Source organism: Podarcis melisellensis (genome assembly GCF_964234715.1).
Source record: "Podarcis melisellensis genome assembly, chromosome: 10".
NCBI lineage: Eukaryota > Metazoa > Chordata > Lepidosauria > Squamata > Lacertidae > Podarcis > Podarcis melisellensis.
The window spans coordinates 57,379,395-57,398,271 of record NC_138542.1 but is presented as its reverse complement, the minus strand read 5'-3'; the positions used below and the strand labels follow the sequence as shown (position 1 = coordinate 57,398,271).

Genomic DNA, 18,877 nt, shown 5'->3' with positions numbered 1-18,877 from the left:
AGGTACCTGCTGAAGATGTAAGAAGGTTTTCCCTGACATGTGACCTCCCCATCATTTATGAAATTGTAAATTTGTAGGAATGGCTTACATCTGGTGAGCCTGTCAATGCCGTCTGGCTGGTTTGTGGGGTAGCACAACACCAACCATAGCCACAAAACTGTGAAGGAACAGCACCCTTCATAGGATCTTGCACCTTCCATGGCCCACTGGAATATCTCTACAGAAACCTTTAAAACCTACTCATAGGTTTACTCTTCCTTGGGTAAGGGGAAACTCCTGGCTACTCCTCAGACAGTTGACCTCCAAAACTGGAAGCAGTTGCCTGTCAAACTGTACCACATCAGCGCAGCTCTTACCTGAAGGCTTCAATCAACCTCTCCACCTTCTGGGCCTCTCCCTGCACCCGGATGTGGGCTTGAAATTTCCGCAAAGCTTCATCAAGCTCCATGCCAGAGAAGTCCATCTCATCTACTACACAGCTAAGGGAAGGAGAAAACAAACAGCATTACTACAAGCATCTCTGCATAACAGCCTCCTTGGAGATGTACGAAGGAAAAACAGGCCTATCACAACAACATGGAAGATCTCAGCAGGAATCTCATTATTCCTTCCTAAAAAAATCAACCAAATGTAACTAGACCCCATCTTGCTTCTGTATCTTGCTCTCTTTTGGCTGACATCCGAGCTCACTCAGACAAAGCCTTGGGTCTACTGAAGATATATTTCAGTTATATTTTTATCCCACCCTTCCTCGCTAAGTAGGGAAGGACAGTATGCATGCCTCTTCCCACAAACCCCTCCTCAACATCCCTGTGAAGTAGATAGATTGAGAAGGTGGGAGTGGTCCAAGGTCACCCAGTGAGCTTCATGGCTGAGTGGGGATTTGAATCCCAGGGTATTAGGTCCTAGTCCCAACATTCTAACTGAATGCTAGTATTCATCAAGCCTTCTCCAGTCTTGTGTCCTCTGGGAATTTTGGCCTGTGGTTCCCATAACACCTGAACACTGTCCATGCTAGCTGGAGCCAGCTTCTAACATCTGGAAGGCACCAAGTTGGGGAAGGCTGGTCCACAATGGCTGGCAGTGGCTCTGCAGGGTTCTAGACAAGAGATTTCCTCAACCCTACCTGGAGATGGCAGGGATTGAACCTTGGGATTTTTGCATGCAAAATGTGTGTTCTGCTACTGAGTTATAGCCCTATCCTAAACATGAGTGGGCAAATGGGGAGAGGGCATTTCAGGTCAGCCTTAAGGTGAAGTGCCTTGAACAGTCCGTGAGTGCTGTACAGATACTAAAGTGTTGCCGTATGTGTGGACTCAAATTTGGGTGGAAATAACCCCCTAAACCAGCAGTGGGGAGCCTGAGGTCCATGGGCTGAATACAGCCCTTCAGCCCTCTCTACCTGCCCCTCAAGACTCCCCAGGAAACACACACCCCTCCCCCCAAAACAGACCCCTGTCTGTACTCTGTACTCCATGCCCTCCTTGATAATCTCTCTTGTTTGCCTGTATGAATGGCAGAGAGGTGTAGGGGTATACCCGTCTGCAGATATCTCTAACTTGCAAAGCTGAAATCCATTGCTCCACCTATCTTTGCCTCTGGTCCTGCCCAACACTGGCACACAGCCCTAGAGGTGTCCCATGAGGAAATGCAGCCCTGGACTGAAAAGGGTCCAAATACTTGGTCTAAACTAAGTCTCTGAAGAAGAAGAAGAAAACTATAATCTGTCTCCAGTTGCAGAGACCTGGGTTTGGTTTTTTCCTGTGCCAGAGGAACTGTTGATACCACACTCAAGTATAAAGGGGAGAAAAATCAATGTGACTATTCCCCCAAGACAGTCTTTATTTTTTCCCTTCAAGGGGCAGATCAGAGGATGCTTGCAGAAGGAGAAAGAGCACTAAAGAGCTATCCCTCCTCCTCTCCCGCCCCTCCTCCTCTCTGTTTGTTATTTTTATTTTACTAACACATGCACTTCCTCTTCCCATGGGGTCACATCAAGGCTTCTTGCTGCTAAATGCTTAGCTTTGATAACTGCAGAAAATTTCCTAGTTAATCAATACCAGGTTCACCACTGCAGTCACCCCTGGAGACTTTAAAATTTGGAGGAAATACAGAAAAAGAAATAAATACTTGAAGTGCATTGCGCTTCCTTGCATGAAGACACCATTAAAGACTGAAGCCTACTCAACAGAATGGGGACTAGAGATCCCATCTTCTCCATCAAGGGAACATCTGAGGCTGCATTCTCCATGCCAGGGCATGGTTAACAACTGTAACCTAAAGTTTTATGAGTTCTTAGCAGTTATCTATAATTTTGCCTGGAATGGCACCAGCATTACTGTACTGTTATGAGTTTGGGGTGTTAAGCTGGGCGCCAGACCCCTCTAATCCCTGGATCCAGCAAGTGTTAGAATTCAATCAAGGCTTCTTATTCTTAGAATAGCTAGGCTAGCCTCCTGGTGAGGTGATAAGACTGGGTGATGGGCTATTAAGGGAAAAGGGTTCTGTGTGAGACTGCAAATGGTTGGGGCATCTCCCTCAACTCACAGATAGTTCAAAGGACAAAGCCTTAGTGTAGGGTTGAGGTAGCAGTGATGTCACCCAGAAGAAAAGCAGTAAGAAGTGATCTACTTGCAAATCTCTGGGTAATTTTTGTAGTAGACCAGAAAGACTCTCATTTGTTTAACAATTCCAACAAACAAAAAAGGCGACTCTTGTGCCAAAACTAGGGCACTGAATCGAAAAAAAAAGAAAAAGAAAAAAGCTTGGGGAGAAAGCAGGAGATGGTTTGTGGGTGGCAAGGACTGTGAGCTCATGTCTGCTGCTGAAAACAAATTCCTGGTGTTCAAGGATATGTTCCTTAATTCAAAGTCTATGTCTGGCCCCTAGGCCCCTATGGGTCTGGGTAATGGGTCTTGGGGGTACAATCAAAAAACAAAGCAGATCCTGTAACCTTTAAGCCTCTGCACAGCCCTGGTTTAAAATATATATTGGCTAGTTGAGTTTGATGGTGGGGGTGTGCATCAGTGTCTCCTAGCTACTTCTTATTTTTGCCAGCAATATGATCATTCATAACAAATGCAAGACCAAGAGGGAGGTGGAGAGGACAAGGGGGCTTGTCACATTGGTGTTTACTGTGAATTTGAGGCTGATTTCTGGGCATTGTTTACATGACACTACCCTCACCCAGAACCCATCCCATGTGTGGTTTCCTAAAGTAACCAGCACAAAAATGGATACATAAAAATTCAAGGCCTCAATACCTTAAGGACCTCCCCTCGCAATCCTGTGTTTGTCATCCAAGGCCCTTCTCTATGTCCTGCCTTCCCGAGAGATTCGGAAGGTGACAACACAACAACAGGCCTCTTCTATGGTGGCTCCCTCTGTGGAATTCTCTCCCCAGAAGGGCTCGCCTGGTGCCATCATGACATGTCTTTAGGCAGCAGGTGAAAACATTCCTTTTTACCCAGCCTATCAGCCATTAAATAATCTATGGCCTGTTAAATTGGTATGTGCTAATGTTGTTGTTGTCATTGTTGTTTAATTATGCTGTGTATTATGTTTTTATTATTATGCTGCGTAAATTATGTTCTTAATGCACACTGCCCTGGGCCCTTTGGATAAAGGGCAGTTAAATAACTAACTAAATAAATAAATAAAAGAAGAAAGAAAAAAAGAAAGAAAGAAAGAAAGAAAGAAAGAAAGAAAGAAAGAAAGAAAGAGGAAGGAAGGAAGGAAGGAAGGAAGGAAGGAAGGAAGGAAGGAAGGAAGGAAGGAAGGAAGGAAGGAAGGAAGGAAGGAAACTAGCTGCCAAAATATAGGACAACACAGGGCTTGGCTCTTTTATACATATCATATGTATAATATACATATTATTTCATGTCTAATTTTGCCTGTAATTAGTTGGGCTTTAAAAATAATAATAATACACAAGTGGTTCAGACATAAGCAGCTGCTTGATACAAGAGGTGGTTCAAAAGCAAGCAAAGATTGATTGGGTTGGAACTGCTTAATTACATGTATAAATCCCTTTAAAACAAGATTCCTCTTCCTTCATTTCTAGCCACACTGTTGAAGCTGCACAGTATAGACAGGATTATCCCAAAGGTGCTCTCTTTAATAACCTTTGGGGATGTTTCAAGCATTATTATTCTGAAGGGAGGAAAAAATAGAGCACTGAGTCATAGAGAGAATGCATTTTAACATGAGTATTGGTTATGTATGTAACAAACAAATAGGTATAGCTATGCAAAATAAAGACGGTGTGTGTGTTTTGCAGCAAGGGATCAGATTTTAGCATGGAGCTTTTATAAATGTACAGACAAACAGCTGCACACAAGCTTGAAATCCATCAAATGCTACTGTTTGGCTGATTGTTACTAAAGACTCTCCTGGGATATAGTCTCTTCTACTTTTCCAAACATCCCTTTAATGCGGAGGCAGGTTTACATGGATGGCACATAATAAACCTAAGTAACACTGAGCGCCAGTAGAGCTTTAAAACACATGGGGGGAGGACACAATTCTATTGTGCTTGAATCCAGAGCCTCTGAGATCCCTTTCATCACAATTCCAACCACTGTAATTTCTTGTTGGTCCTTCTGCCCACAGGTAGCATCGCCAGAAGAAACCTCAGTGTCTTGCCAGTGCATATTCTGCCACAAGGCACCTAGGACAGGACTCATCGCAGCACCGGAGGCTCACAGTGCAAGGGTTTGGGAAAGGCAGGAAGCAGCTGTACCGTTGTGGGCCGGGGATGTGCTCAGCCAAGCGCAGTGACCTATTTTCCAAGCTTTTTCCGCTCAGGTGACAATGCAGCGGGAGCCAGCTTCCCACTAAAAGCGTCTGCAAAATGAACTCGTAGCCCACACTCAAGAAGGGAACAGAGGAGAGGCAGCCAGGTGGAAACTCTTAAAACCACAAGACACAAAGATATTAATAAGTAACAGCCCTCTTCCCTCCCTGAAATAAACAACTTCAGGGCAAGCTAGGGGAAGGGGAACTTGCCTCACGTTGCTCAGGCAACATATCTGTTCACCAGTGGTTCCCACAGTGGGGTCACAAACAACTCAGATACTGCCCCCTCTTTACACCAATCTACCTTCCCTAATGCACCTTGCTCCCCTAGGAAGAATGGGTATATGCAATGTGGGGCAATGTGGGTAGGAAGACCGGATGCAAAAGAGCACAGTGTTTGAATTGTTGGGATGTGAACAGATGCTAGGAGAGGAAATATTTATTAGATATTATCCTTCCTTCCTCACGTTTGTGAGTTTAGCAGAGTGGCATCCATTTGCAGCTTCAAGGGAAGCTTAGCTAAGCTTGTTTTAGTCTTTTAGTTTAAGTAATCCAAGCGGAGGTGGAGCTAGCTGTTCTGGCACCCGGAGCGGCGCGCATAGTGTGCACACAGCGGCGGGACAAGCTGAGCGCGGGGCAAGCGTCCCGGGGGGTGACGCACCCACCGCACACCCCTCCTTCCTTCTCCAGTGAATCCAAGATGCTTTAAGGCAGACTGGATTTTCCTGGTATTTCCCCCTTCTCTCCCCCTTAAAACAGCAATCACACAATCAGTCCTGTAAAAGGTAAAAATAACATTTACTCACTCAGAATACTTGCTGAAGAGTAACAGATGTAGCAACTTTGTTCAGGCAGGCTTAAAATGGTAAAATCTGGCCACCAAGCCACTGGCCCAATTATTCATGTCAAGCTCCTCCAAAATGCCAAGACCTCCAGGTCCTTCAACATTTGCCAGATGAAATTGTGTTTTGAGTGAATATAAGGGAATGCTTAGGTGAACACTGAACGTAAGAAGAACCCTGTTGGGCCAGCCCAAATGTCCATCCACTCTAGTGTTCTTCCTCTTTCCTGGAGTGGTCTACCAGAAGCCCCCCAAAAGCCCCCATGAAGGGTTTGAAGACAACAACCTTCTCCTGCTCTTGTTCCCCATCACCAAACTGAATAGGTGGGCATGGCCACCCCAAAGATATCTCTGCAGAAGTGACAAAATCAGTACAGTGGTACCTACAGAGGGAAAACAGCTATTGGACACACTTGACAAATAGATGCATTTGGATGAAAGGAATATAGGAAGCTGCCTTATACTGAGTCATGCCAATAGTCCATCCAGCTTAGTATTGTCTTCAGTAAGGACTCATCCACACTTTTCTTTGTCCCTAGCTTTTGCTCCACTGCTTTCCCCTGGAGAAACCCGCTCTTTAGTGCTAAACTGGAATGAAAAGCAATATGTGGGAAACCCCATAGTCGTTGGTTCCATTTCAACACCAAACCAGGAGGAAGCAGCAGAGCAAGCAGAGGTGTGGATAAGCCCCAAGTGACATTCCCTAGGAATGACAGAGATTGAAACTGGGACCTTCTGCATGCAAAGCAGATGTACAACCTCTGAGCTATGGATCTTCTGTATGTTTAACAGCAGTCCCACATGCAGAAACTGAACAGTCCCTGGCATAGGGAAAAGTGATGGGAAAGCCTTGCCTCCTTAATTTCTGCCTGCCAGGCTGATGCTAAAGGCACAGGGGAAGAAACAAAGGCTGGCAACCACTCATTCAACCACAGAGGCTGCTGGTTTCATAGAGGAGATGAACTGAGAAATGTATTGCTGTTTCATTGTGATGGCGATGACCATGCGAAGCCAAGGGCATTTCCTTCCTACACAGATGTACTGAATTCCCTCCATGCTTTGGGGGAAGTGGGAACTTGTTCCTTGCACCTGTCAAGATTATTTATGAATTTGTTTCCAAACTGTCTACCCCGCATTTGTAACCCGCAGGGCTCCAACAGCAGCTTATGGTTAAATACACACAAAAAGACGAAAACCCATACAAAAGGCAAGACACGCAGAGCCCGATGAAAACAAGGAAACCACCAGGACAAGCAAGAGAAATCTAGCTAAGGCACAACAAATGCCTTCCTGAATTGGAAAGGCTCAGCCATCTTTCTGAAACAAGTGAGGAGTTTCGTAGAGAGACTGCTGAGAAAGCCCTGGATTTACCAGCCAGTCACCAAATCGCCCTTTGTTGAAGGGCTACAGCTCACCAGCACATGTTTTACATGTCAGATTCAGTTCCTGGCATCTCTGGGTAGGTCTGGGGAAACTCCATATCCCAGAAAGCTGCTGCCAGTCAGTAAAGGGAACACTGAGCTAGATGTAAAGGTAAAGGGACCCCTGGACCATTAGGTCCAGTCATGGCCGACTCTGGGGTTGTGGTGCTCATCTCGCTTTACTGGCCGAGGGAGCCAGCGTACAGCTTCCGGGTCATGTGGCCAGCATGACTAAGCCGCTTCTGGCGAACCAGAGCAATGCACGGAAACGCCGTCTTACCTTCCTGCCGGAGCGGTACCTATTTATCTACTTGCACTTTGTGCTTTCGAACTGCTAGGTTGGCAGGAGCAGGGACTGAGCAACGGGAGCTCACCCCGTCGCGGGGATTTGAACCACCGACCTTCTGATTGGCAAGCCCTAGGCTCTGTGGTTTAACCCACAGTCCCTGAGCTAGATGAGGCAACAGCAAATGAGCTTCTTCATGCGGCACACAGTCAAACTTTAAAAGAAAATTAGACCAATTCATGGAGCAGAGGGCAATTGACGGCTCCTGCCTCTGATGGCTACGCTTTGCCATAACAGTTGGAGGCAGCAATGCTTCTGAATGCCAGTTGCTAGAAACAGCAGAAGGGGAGAGTGCTCTTGATCTCAAATCCTGCTTGCTGGCTTCCCACAGGCATTTGGTTGGTCACTGTGAGAAGAGGATGCTGGACTGGCCTGATCCGGCAGGCTCTTCTGGTGTTCCTCTGCTACTTGGTACATTTTTACTATTATATATTTCTGGGAGAGCTGAAAGCATTTCCTGTCATTGTGACCTTTGAGAAAGAACATAACACACCTGCTCTTTCATCGAACCCCCTTCAAGGCTCGACTACGCATTGCACAAAAGAGGCAGGATGGCACGTCCATTTCCTGAAAGTCTGATCGGCTGCTTTCCGCCAATTTCTCAGTGGAAACAATGGAATTGCAAGCTCTGGACAGTAAGGAGACCAGTTCGCCCTCCAGGAAAATAGATCAGAGCATACTGCCCCCAATCTAACAAACAACCTGCTCCCATTCACCAGAATGCCTCTTGCATTCAGAAAAATAACACTCGCTTTGGAAACAAATTGAAGACGACAGTTGTGCCTGACCTTCCCAGAATCCTTCGACTTGCACAACAAACAGCCCACCCCCAGTGATGCTGCCAGCTCCATTCACGGAACGAGCCGTCCACTGCTTACCCAGCGGAGCTTATGAATGAACGGGGAGGGTATGACATTCTTGAGACAAAACATAAGGAACAAAAGGTGAACGGAATCAGGGCAAGATAGATGGACAAGAACAAAACGGTGGCATAGAAGGATGCTCAGGAGGGCGGAGGAAAGCAAATGGATAGAGATAATGACAGTAGGAGAGGCATAACGGAGCTGATCTCTCAACCATGCTTAAGAAACTGAGAGTGGGCTACACAGGTCACTGTCGCTCCCCTCCTTCCTTCCCCTTTGGCCATGTATTCCCCCTCCTTTCTCAGTGTTTCGCCATTACAACTGCACAGATACTAGCCATACTTAATGCTAACCAGGTTCCCCATTGTGACAATAAGGACTGAAGGGTTTGCACACACTGATTAAGAAACATCTTAGCTGCATTCACCATGGCGAGCATCACTGCAGATGTAATGCTTAAGCCATAGTTTAGGCAAGTCAGGGAAGGGTGGAGGGAGGAATTTACACCAGTGAAGGGAGGAGGGCAGAGGATGTTGTGTGCTTCCTTGTTGTCTGTTTCCACTTTCTTAGCAATAGGAAGCACTCATAATTTTTGGCAATATGGGGGGAAGAGGATGATAATAGGAAGATGCCTTATATCAAGTCCATCTGATTATTGGTCCATCTAGCCCCGTTCAGTCTGCTGTCCATGGTCTCATGCAGAGGGTTTTCCCTCTTTCCTTTCTTCTGCTATTTGATCCTTTTACCAGGAGGTGCCAGGACTTGGCTCCTTCTGCATGTAAAGCATGTGATTGGCCGCTGAACTATTGCCCCTCCCTTGCAAGTTAGCCAATCGAATCTTATTAGTGCAGTTCCCTGTGCAGGTTTCTAGCAAGCTATTCACACCCAAAAGTCATTTGAAACCTCTTTACTATATTAGAACATCGGAGATAAGCCAGGGGCTTATTATGACTGTTGGGAGGTCAGCCTTCTCCGGGGCACACGATGGAGAGTTTCACAGGTTCTCTAAAAGGGATTCTATCATTCACTCATTTGATTTGATTAATCTAGCAGGGCTGCACTAGCTGGATCAATTCTTCCAGTACACATTTCAGGCGATGTTCATACAAGACTGAAGCTAGACAGGCACAGGAAGACGATGCAATTAGAAATAATTTCAAAGTGGGGAGTGCAGGGGAAGAACCGTGGTGGATTTGGAACTGTGTGCATTTGCAATGAGCAACCGCCACTATCACATTATCACATGCAGCTGGAGCAACTACAGGCTCAAACAGCCAGTTTCTTTGGGTTTATTGTGAAAAAGGAAAACCAAAGCCTTCCAGCAGTGCTGGTGGATAGTTTGCATGGAAAGCAGTTCTGTTGGATGACTAGAGATAAGCATCTCAACAGACACATCTGAAAGGCCCTCTTTTTCAGTGACTTACGATTAATTTTTGATCATAATAGAGGCTCTTTCTGGGACTAAGTGCAGCCCTCACTTTGGCTACTGGAGCAGGGGAAATGTGTGTATGTGAAACCATATAGTGTTGCTCTTAAGGAAACCTGTCCATCGACAGTGAATGCATCGAGAAGAAAGGGCTGGCTCATGTTATGACATGCAGGGTAGATGGGATGGGGATGTTTGAAGCATGCCATGTGCTGTGTACTTTCTTTATTGCAGCTCTCTCCCAGTTCTTAATGGGGATAAATTCATTCAATCTGGGGTTTTTCCCCCCCTATGTGAACCTACCTAATTCATACTTCCGGCACCAGTAAGTGCATCAAAACACAGCTAAGCTTTCAAAATTCACACTTTTCTGGATTTTGTGATGCACTTCTCAAACCAAATGAATATATTAATGAAAATAATATACAAAACCTGATTGTATCAGAGGGGAATTGTTCTCTGAAATGCATATATAGGTATTATATCTAGTATATTCATTGCATACAAAAAATGAATATACTAGAGAAACACATACAATAATGCATATGGATTTTTTGTGTATTTTTGGAAAGAAAAAAATTCAGTATCTGATGTAGAAACAGGGTGAACTGAACTTAAAGATGAGAAACTGGAAGAAACCAAAATGGACAGATTCACCCATCTCAAGTTATTACACACTCTCTAGTCACCTCTCCCCACACAGGACCAAACAAGCAAAGAGAGAGGGGAGAAGCGAAAAAGAAGACAAGGAAGCAGCCGAGAGCTTTGGAATTCCTGGTCCTGGGGAAGCAGTGAGGTCTCCTGATCAGCAAATTGTAGGCTGCTTTGGATCTATTTCCATTTGTTTGAAGTCTGCAAGTCTGGGCAGTGGAGGAAGCAGAGCTGAGGCAGGCGGCCTTATTGACGGACTGGTTTCTAGAGTGCCTGTATATGAATGAGGCTCTGCACAAAAGCCAAAAAAGGAAAACACAGGAGCTGCCCTTGCAGTTACAATCTAGAAAATCACACACACACACACACACACACACACACACACACACGGGGGTGGAAGGCAGAGGAGGGAGAGTAGTTTGACACTGCCCAGGACAAATAGGGTTGTTAAGTGGCATTTACAGCCCATTGGCATAAAAGTGATATTCTCCTTCCTGGCGTTCTTGCTGGGATGGAACAGGAGCAATCATCAGAACGCAAGAGCCCTGCTTGACCAAACTGAGTGCCCATCTGGTCTAGCATCCTCTTCTCACTGTGGCAAACCAGATGCCTGTGGGAAGCCTGCAAGTACTAGGCCCTGAGTGCAACAGCGCTCTGCCCACTTGTCATTCCCAATGACTGGCATTCAGTGACTTTTGCTCCTCTAGCTAGTGGCTAGGCCAAAGTGTCCTTCCTCTCACTTCTGCAGTCACAGGACAACTGACAGTTTAACTGCCATTCCAGCTTTGAGGGGAGAATTAAGATTTACTGCAGATGCTTGTTCTCTGGATGACGGCTGAGGCCGGTAACCAATAACCTCTGCTGGTAGGGGTGCGACCTCCCAGTGGCTCTGGGTCCTCTAGCCTGTGACTGAAGTGACCCTTCCCTTGCTTCCTCAGATACACAGCTATCCCTCTCCCTATTGCTTCTGCCCTAGTTACTTTTAATTGTGGTGCTTGTCACAAGAACATTGGAGGGAGCATGAGCCCTTAATTATATCCAGATCGATATGCATGCAGCATATTAAAAAACAAAAACAAAGGGGGATCAATATTCATTTCACTGGTTGCAAAGAATTAAGCCTGGTGGCTGTCTGACAGGAAGAAGTGGACCTTTAAATTAGGACGCCTGTGCCTGGGAAACGCATGTATGCTGCCTTGGGGGTCCCATGGTGGAAGAAAGTTGGGATATAAATGTACATACTATACATAAATGGGAAAAATAGTTCCCAAAGGAGAAGAATTTAAGTTGGTACTGTAAATACACCCTAGATAATCCTAAATCAGAGAAGGCCTGACCTGCATACAAAAGACATACTGGGTTGTATTCAATTAAGTTTTACTCAGTGTAGACCCACTGAAAGTAATGGAGGTCCGTTACTTTCAGTGGGTCTACAATGAGTAAAACTTAGTCAAGTTCATTAATGTCCATGGGTCTACGCTGAGTAAAACCTAGCTGAATGCCACCCACTGCAATGTCATCACAGAGCAAGGCCTTTGAAACAGAACAGGAAAAGTGTGCACAAAGGGGTCTGGGAAGGGAGCAAGATAACAAGGGTGCTTGGGGAAAATTCACAATGCTCTGAGCCCACCTCCAAACCTGAACTGGCAGACATACCAGCCAATCAAACACTGGCTGAAGCTTCCTGCTTGCCACCACCGCCTCCTCCACATGCCCGTTCCTCTCCTCTTCTGCACTACCTCTGGCTATGGGATGTGCCCTTGGCTTTCCCCAGGCTAAGTCAATGGAGGACAGGATTGCAGGGTTGGAGCAGGGAGAGAGCAATGGAGCTAGCAAAGAGTGGCAAGGCTGAAGGTCTTCAGCAAGCGTTTGATATGCTGGTATGTCTGACAGCTCATGTTTGAAGACAGGCTCCAAGCTGTCTTTACATCTCACATCTTTAGATATTTTAGCCCCAGTGATGCATGTCCAAGTAGCCTCAATCTGGTGTTTTGAGCTGCAACTGCCCTAGGCTCATTGCTTCAATTCTTTGTGTGCCTTGCCTGCCGTCACTGCGGATGATGTCACTGGCCTTGCTTGGGTCATGCTATTTATTAGTGCTGAGTCAACGTAAAGAAGGTGGGCAATGGGGCAGGAATTTCCCCAAGTCTCTAACTGATTTGGGAGTGTAAGTGTCATTAGATATTTGCAGAAGGATAATCCAGGTCCCCTGATTCCCAGCCTGAGCATTTCTCGCCTCCTCAAGTTGTTCCCATTTGTTAACTATTATAAACCAGAATACAAACAAATCAGGCAGCCAGATTTCCCCTTCCTTAATGCTGTGGGCTTCTCTGCCTGATTTCAGTGGGATTATTCCCAATGCTCCCCAGATGCAAACAAGAAGCAGATGCATATTTATTTCAAATAAAGAATGCCAGGAAGAGAGCAGCAATTGGGGGTGGGGACAGGGGGAATAGCTGCCAGTAGAAGGAGTCGTGGATGATGGGTGAGTAAAAGAATGGGGTCTGGAAAGGCCACTTACTCTAGAACATCCCGGTTGAACTGTTTCTTGCTGTTCCCCAGGAACTCCCCGATCATCTGCCGGCTGAGCCCCTTGCGCTGCAACAGGAAATGCGCCACTCCAATCGGTGTGTCTGGTATGAAGCCCCGAGATATAAGGAACTGGATCCCCTTGTCTGGATTTCTGGGAAGTAGAGGGAGTCAAGAGTCAACTTGCTATTGCCTTCAGTACTTCAGAGCACAGCAATCTCAAGCACATTTCTTGTATCGCAAGGGATATCAGAGCACAGGAAGAGCCCTGCTGGGTCAGACAAAAAGGCTCATCTAGTTCAGCATCGTCTCCTTGCAGAGACCAACCTGTAGGGAGCCTGCAAGTAGGAACTGAGTGCAACAGGAATCTACTACCCATTTGTGATTCTGAGCAACTGGTATGCAGGAGCGTTGCTGCATCATACAATGGAGGTAGAACATCAGACATCATAGCTAGCAATTCCACAGCACTTATATAGGCTCCCCGTGTAACTGAGAATCCTGATCGCGCAAGTTTCTAAATACATGCAGGGAGGAGGTGAGGATGGGTAACAGCGAAGGGACAAGAAGCAGAGGTAAAATTAGCGCATCCCCACTCTACCTTCACACAATTCAAATGGCATGAGGGCTTTAATCCCTGAATAGGGCTATTATATAACTTAGATTGCAAGCTGTGTGTTGTTGTTTTTAAAAAAGCTGCAAATCACCTTAGAGTTCCTTAGCAGAAAGGTGGAATACATATGAAGTAAGATACACAAATGGCAGTTACATAAGATCCTTTCTGTGGTGTCAACTTTTATTTTACTTTCTACTTTGCAGATCTAACGAAAGGAAATAAAAAAAACACAAATATTGCCAGCTGACCCTAATAATAGGAATAGTCTATCAATCCTTGTTTAAATGCACAGATTAAGATACATAGTCCATATGTCCAAATAAGTATCTAAACAAGATCAGTGATTCCCACACAGAAAGGGCAATGAGATCTTCAAGCCACTGAGTACTAGCTGGTGGGTGTTTGTCTTTCCGGCCTTGCAATGTCATGTTAAGAGCTCACAGAATCCACTTTTGTTGTCTGTTCTTCTGTTAGGCCACATTTGCACCATACATTTAAAGCACTATGACACCATTTTAAATAGCCATGGCTTCCCCCAAAGAATTCTGGGAGCTGTAGTTTGTTAGGGGGTCTAAAAGTTGCTAGGAGGCCCCTATTCCCTACCCAGAGCTACAAGACCCTGAGTGGTTTAACAATCAATCCCTCTTCAGGGGGGATTCTGGCAGCAGTAGTTCTGGGAGGGAAACAGCACTCTTAACACACTACAGCTCCTGGAATTATTTGGGAGAAGCCATGAATGTTTAAAGTAGCATCATGGTGCTTTAAATATATGGTGCAAATGTGGCCTTATATGTGGGCCCACCCCAGATATATAAAGGTGTCAAACTTACAGTCATTTTTAAAAAAAAATGGCAGCCATTTTGGGTGCCACAATCTCTCTCGCTGCACTGTAGATCTGAAAAATCACTTTTGGGGGGCTGAGAACTCTCACAGCACCCAAAGTGGGCATTTTGGGATGCTGTGGTGTGCTCTCGTCACAAAAAAACTCACCCCTATTTGTCAGTGTGAGAGTGAGGCACGGGTCACGTACCTAGCTCGGAAATGTGTCCCAGAAGATGCACATCCTGAGTCTGAAAAAGTTGGACAGTATGTAAATTTAATCTGTCATCTGACTGATTCTGTTTGAAGTGTTGGGACTCTCTAAAAGGGATCAACTCTTTCAGTGAGACTCCAGCGCAGAGACACCACCTTTTCCAGAGGATTGAGGGGCTGATGTGACATTGCACAACATCCTGACGTCACGCATGCGTGTTGTGTGTCAGGACATCGCACATGGAGGCCCTCTGAGCATTGAGTTCATTGTTATTTAAAGCTGAACTTGCTCCTTACACCATTTGCTTAGCATGCAGGTGTAAAATAGCCGCATGGAATAAGTGCTTATGTAGGTTACCACACAGTAACATTGCCCTGAAACACTTTCAGTGCTCTTCACAATGTGATTTACACCACAGCCTGTGTTGTTTATGGGTTTGGCTGGCAATATTTCCCCCTGTTTTCCTGAGGAGCTAAGCAAGTTTGGCTGGGTGCTGCGGGATTCCTACAGCTCTCCTGGCTTTCCCTTCCACCTACGGAAATGGCCGCCTACACAAACACCGCTATTATAGCAACACTGCATAATGAGGCTTTCTCCATTCCAGGAATTCCACCCACTCGCTCTGGAATGTGTTGCCGCTTGAAGTGCAGAGTCACAAATGCATTCAATCAATTTGCGGGAGGCTGTCACAATTCAGAATATTACTCAATAATTGCTCACGGGGGAGTTGCATGATTGAAGACATGGAGAACAAGGCCATGCAGAAGACCTCTTGGGCCACATAGACCCAATTTTGTATTGGGCAGCGGTTATATAACGCTGTAGGTAAGCCACTGGTGTTATTAAATCCTGTCAGGAAGGTTTATGTAACCAAGCATCCCGGCATTTATTAGTGGTAGCAATAACAGTTGTTGTTCTGCGGGGAGCATTTTCTGTAACTGAAGGCTCATATACACAGCCAAATGGTGAAATGGAACAGCATCAAAGCCATTTGGCAACCAGAAGTCATTATTTTTTTATCATCATTGAGGGTGTTGCACAAGAGGTAATTAATTCCATTGGGGGAAAGCAGGGCAAAAAGCAGATTGAGAATGTGGTCCAAAATGAGGTACGTGTGCATATGGAGAGAAGGTGTGGAATAGCACCAGCCCTCAGCACTTACCACAAACTGTTATTTGCTTGAGTGTAAGCCATTTGGATTTTAAAGAGGGCCAATTTTTTGTTTATGTTGTTCTTCAGTTTGAGGCGGAAGGGATGCAGTATTCTGGCTGGCTTCATTCTGGTAACATGGGTGCTAGGCAATGAGCAAGTATAATAATCTTGCACCAAGCCCCCAATGGATCAGTGCATCTGGCTGCTAACCAGGCTAGTGGTTCGAGCCCAACCAGGAATGTCTGTGGGCAGGATTCCTGCATTTCAGGGGATTGGACTAAATGACACTCGGGGTCCCTTCCTACTGTACAAGTCTCTGATTCTAAGTGTGTCCATAGGTGCAACAAGAATAAGGCTAGAACAGATTGCATATCCAGTAGTTGCCTTATACTGAGTCAAGTAGTTCAGTATTACCTGCATGGACTGGCAACAGCTCTGCAGTGTTTCTTATAGTCCTGCCTACAGATGCCAGCAATTGAACCTAAGGCCTTCTGAACACATAGTAGATGGTCTGCCACTGAGCTGAAACCATAGTACAGTGGTACCTCGGGTTACATACGCTTCAGGTTACAGACTCCGCTAATCCAGAAATAGTACCTCAGGTTAAGAACTTTACCTCAGGATGAGAACAGAAATCACACGGCGGCAGCGGGAGGCCCCATTAGCTAAAGTGGTGCTTCAGGCTAAGGACAGTTTCAGGTTAAGAACGGACCTCCGGAACGAATTAAGTACTTAACCTGAGGTACTACTGTACACGAGATAGGTAGATAGTTGGGTAGGCTATATAGGTCAGCAACATCTCCACTCCTAGAGCGTGTCTGTAGCCACACAGACTAGCTTTCTACCCAGGGCTAGCTGCTTCTCTGGTCTTTCTAACTTCTGTTCTTGGGAACCACTTTTAGGATTCTGCCACCTCCCTCCTTATTCATTCATGGGGGAGAATAACAGCATCTATCTGCTTGGCCCCAGACTTACCACAGGGCTGGACTGGACATGGTAAGTCTACAGAAGTCAACTGAGCCTATGCTCACACCTGTTCTTCTGCTCTCCTCCACCTCCCTTCCCCTGCCTTAACTCAGCCTCACTTGAAGGAAACAGGAAACAGCAGGGTCTGCTTGCAGGTTCCACTGCCCAGGGAGCTGGCATTCCAAGTGGACCAGATGTGGGTGTGTGGCCCAAAGCAGCCAAGGGTTGGGTTCCAGTGGCGGCAAAACCAGAGGCTGCTTAAAAGCAGGCAGAGGTCCAGATCAGGAAAAGAGACAGAACTAGGCAATCCTTATGCTAGAGAAGAACTGTTCAAGTGGAGTAGACAGCTATGAGGCCAGAGCACTGTAGTGCCTGACCAGCTGACTGAATGCTAAAGCAAATTAGCAGTGCAGCTTAGGTGGCGCTCTTGACACCCACAGCTTGGGCCAGACCGATGTGCAGCATGGAGTTCTTAGAGCTAAGCTGTGATTTCTCAGAAAATGTATTTTTCTAATAAAATTTCTGAGTATGTGTTTTGGTTCCCCTCTGAAAAAAGAGAGGATCACACTGCAGAATGGTCTCCAATGGTCTCCCTCTCCCTTGCCCCCACACAGTGCCCAGGAACAATGCAAATTCTGGAGTATTGTGTGGGATGCAAAATGATGGTGAGGTTGCTGACATCATAGCTGCAAAGAGAAGAAGCCATGCCACTGCCACTGCTGAGAGGTTGCTGTATCGGTTGGAGAAAGCCCCACCTTTGCTTTGAATTTTGCTTTCGGTGAAATGTTTGTGACATACCTAATGCAACTGTGTCCATGCCAATTACCTTCCAGAAATGTCATCAACTCAAGTGGCAATACAGCCTTTCTTCTAACAGTCTTCACAGCAAGCCAAAACACAGAACAAATAAAGTAGTCGGAATGTCCCTTTTGATTGCAAAGGAAGGTGCCCTGCAGTCACCCAGGTAAACAGCAAAGCCAAAAACAACACATTTTCTTTCTGCTGTGCATCTCAGAGCTGCTCCCCATGTAATGATTTCAAGTCAAAGGAAATACTCCAGCAACTCTCTCCCATAAATTTAGAATTACGAGTGGAGGTTCAGAGAGCTGTTTTAGGTACACTAAAAGACTTGGGCAGAAAACCGACCTACATAGAAGATAGAAAAATCTGAAGGGCAAAACTAGCAAAATGTTTCTCTGAAATCTGCTGTCAGCATAATTCCAGCTACGAGTGAATCTAAAGGTGGGTGGTGTAACCTAAGATATGAAATTGGCCTTTTTGGACACAATCAAAAAAACCAAAGCAATTATAATAAACAACCCATTATTATCATGGTTGGTGTGTACAAATAATTACAATGGGCACAACCCAGCCAAAGATAAGCACTTTTTTCAGTCAAACTGCTAACCATGAGCACCATTATCTTTTGTTCTTAAAAAAAGAAGCTTAGGAGCCTTAAACTTTGATCAGATTGCATTCAGAGCTTTGCAAATTTTGGCTGGCCTTGGCTGCCAGCCAATATATGACCCATTAACCAAAGCAACCATTGAGGTCCTCCTCCAGACATCCTGCCTTCAGGTGTCAAATGGGTAAATACCAGAGACAAAGCCTTGGGGGTGGCTCCCTGAATCTCCCCCTAAGAAATCCATTTGACACTTGCTTCTCAGTTCGTTTCAAGGCAAGTAAAAACTGTTTCACTCGAAAGAGCTATTCTTCACATAGCAAATGATTCTGAGAGTATGCTGACAACACTAAGGCAGCCCTCCTGCAATTTGATTTACAGCAGCTGCAGGGCAAAGGTTATTATTCATATGAAGCCGCCCAAAGTTTGGTAGAATGTGCTTAGTTGTTTGTTTTTTTAAATGAGAGCCAATATGGGTGCAATTCATAGAACATCAGTCCTGGATCCAATTCTCCACTCAGCCATGAAGCACATGGGTTAGCCCAGGGTGAGTCATGTTTTCTAACCCTAAGTGTTGTGAGGCTAAAATGGGATAAAACCCTGTATATGCTGCCTTGAGCTCTCTGGGAGAAGGGTGGGATAAAAATGCAAAAAAAATGCAAAAAAAAATGCATGTATTTCAAGTTCTACATTCATATTAATGTTTGAGTTAATAAAATGAGCAGTCCCGGAGATACGCCATCTGCTATTACCATCCAACAAATGGAATAATAACCAACTGTTAAAGTGCATGACAAAGCTATAGAAGGGCAAATTACAATATTCCCCCAAGGA

General features: G+C 45.5%; 1 protein-coding gene and 1 long non-coding RNA gene across 10 annotated transcripts in view; one reads left to right on the top strand and one right to left on the bottom strand.

Moving 5' to 3' along the window:
* Positions 1–18,877, bottom strand: part of IQSEC3 (IQ motif and Sec7 domain ArfGEF 3) — a 133,745-nt gene that overhangs the window by 16,374 nt on the left and 98,494 nt on the right. For all 8 annotated transcript variants that reach the window (XM_081926801.1, XM_081926806.1, XM_081926804.1 and 5 more), the window contains 2 exons: positions 12,867–13,028; positions 357–479 (listed from right to left, as the gene is read on the bottom strand). In XM_081926801.1, coding sequence (XP_081782927.1) covers positions 357–479; positions 12,867–13,028 — 285 coding nt within the window. The remainder of the gene's footprint in view (positions 1–356; positions 480–12,866; positions 13,029–18,877) is intronic.
* Positions 11,051–17,975, top strand: LOC309378849. 2 transcript variants are annotated; one of them, XR_014172193.1, is made up of 4 exons: positions 11,051–11,209; positions 12,908–12,981; positions 15,128–15,348; positions 17,256–17,975. It is a non-coding gene; the product is annotated as an uncharacterized lncRNA (long non-coding RNA). The 2 variants fall into 2 exon arrangements; XR_014172194.1 differs by lacking the exon at positions 11,051–11,209 and adding an exon at positions 11,217–11,579 and having other exon boundaries at positions 12,908–12,972.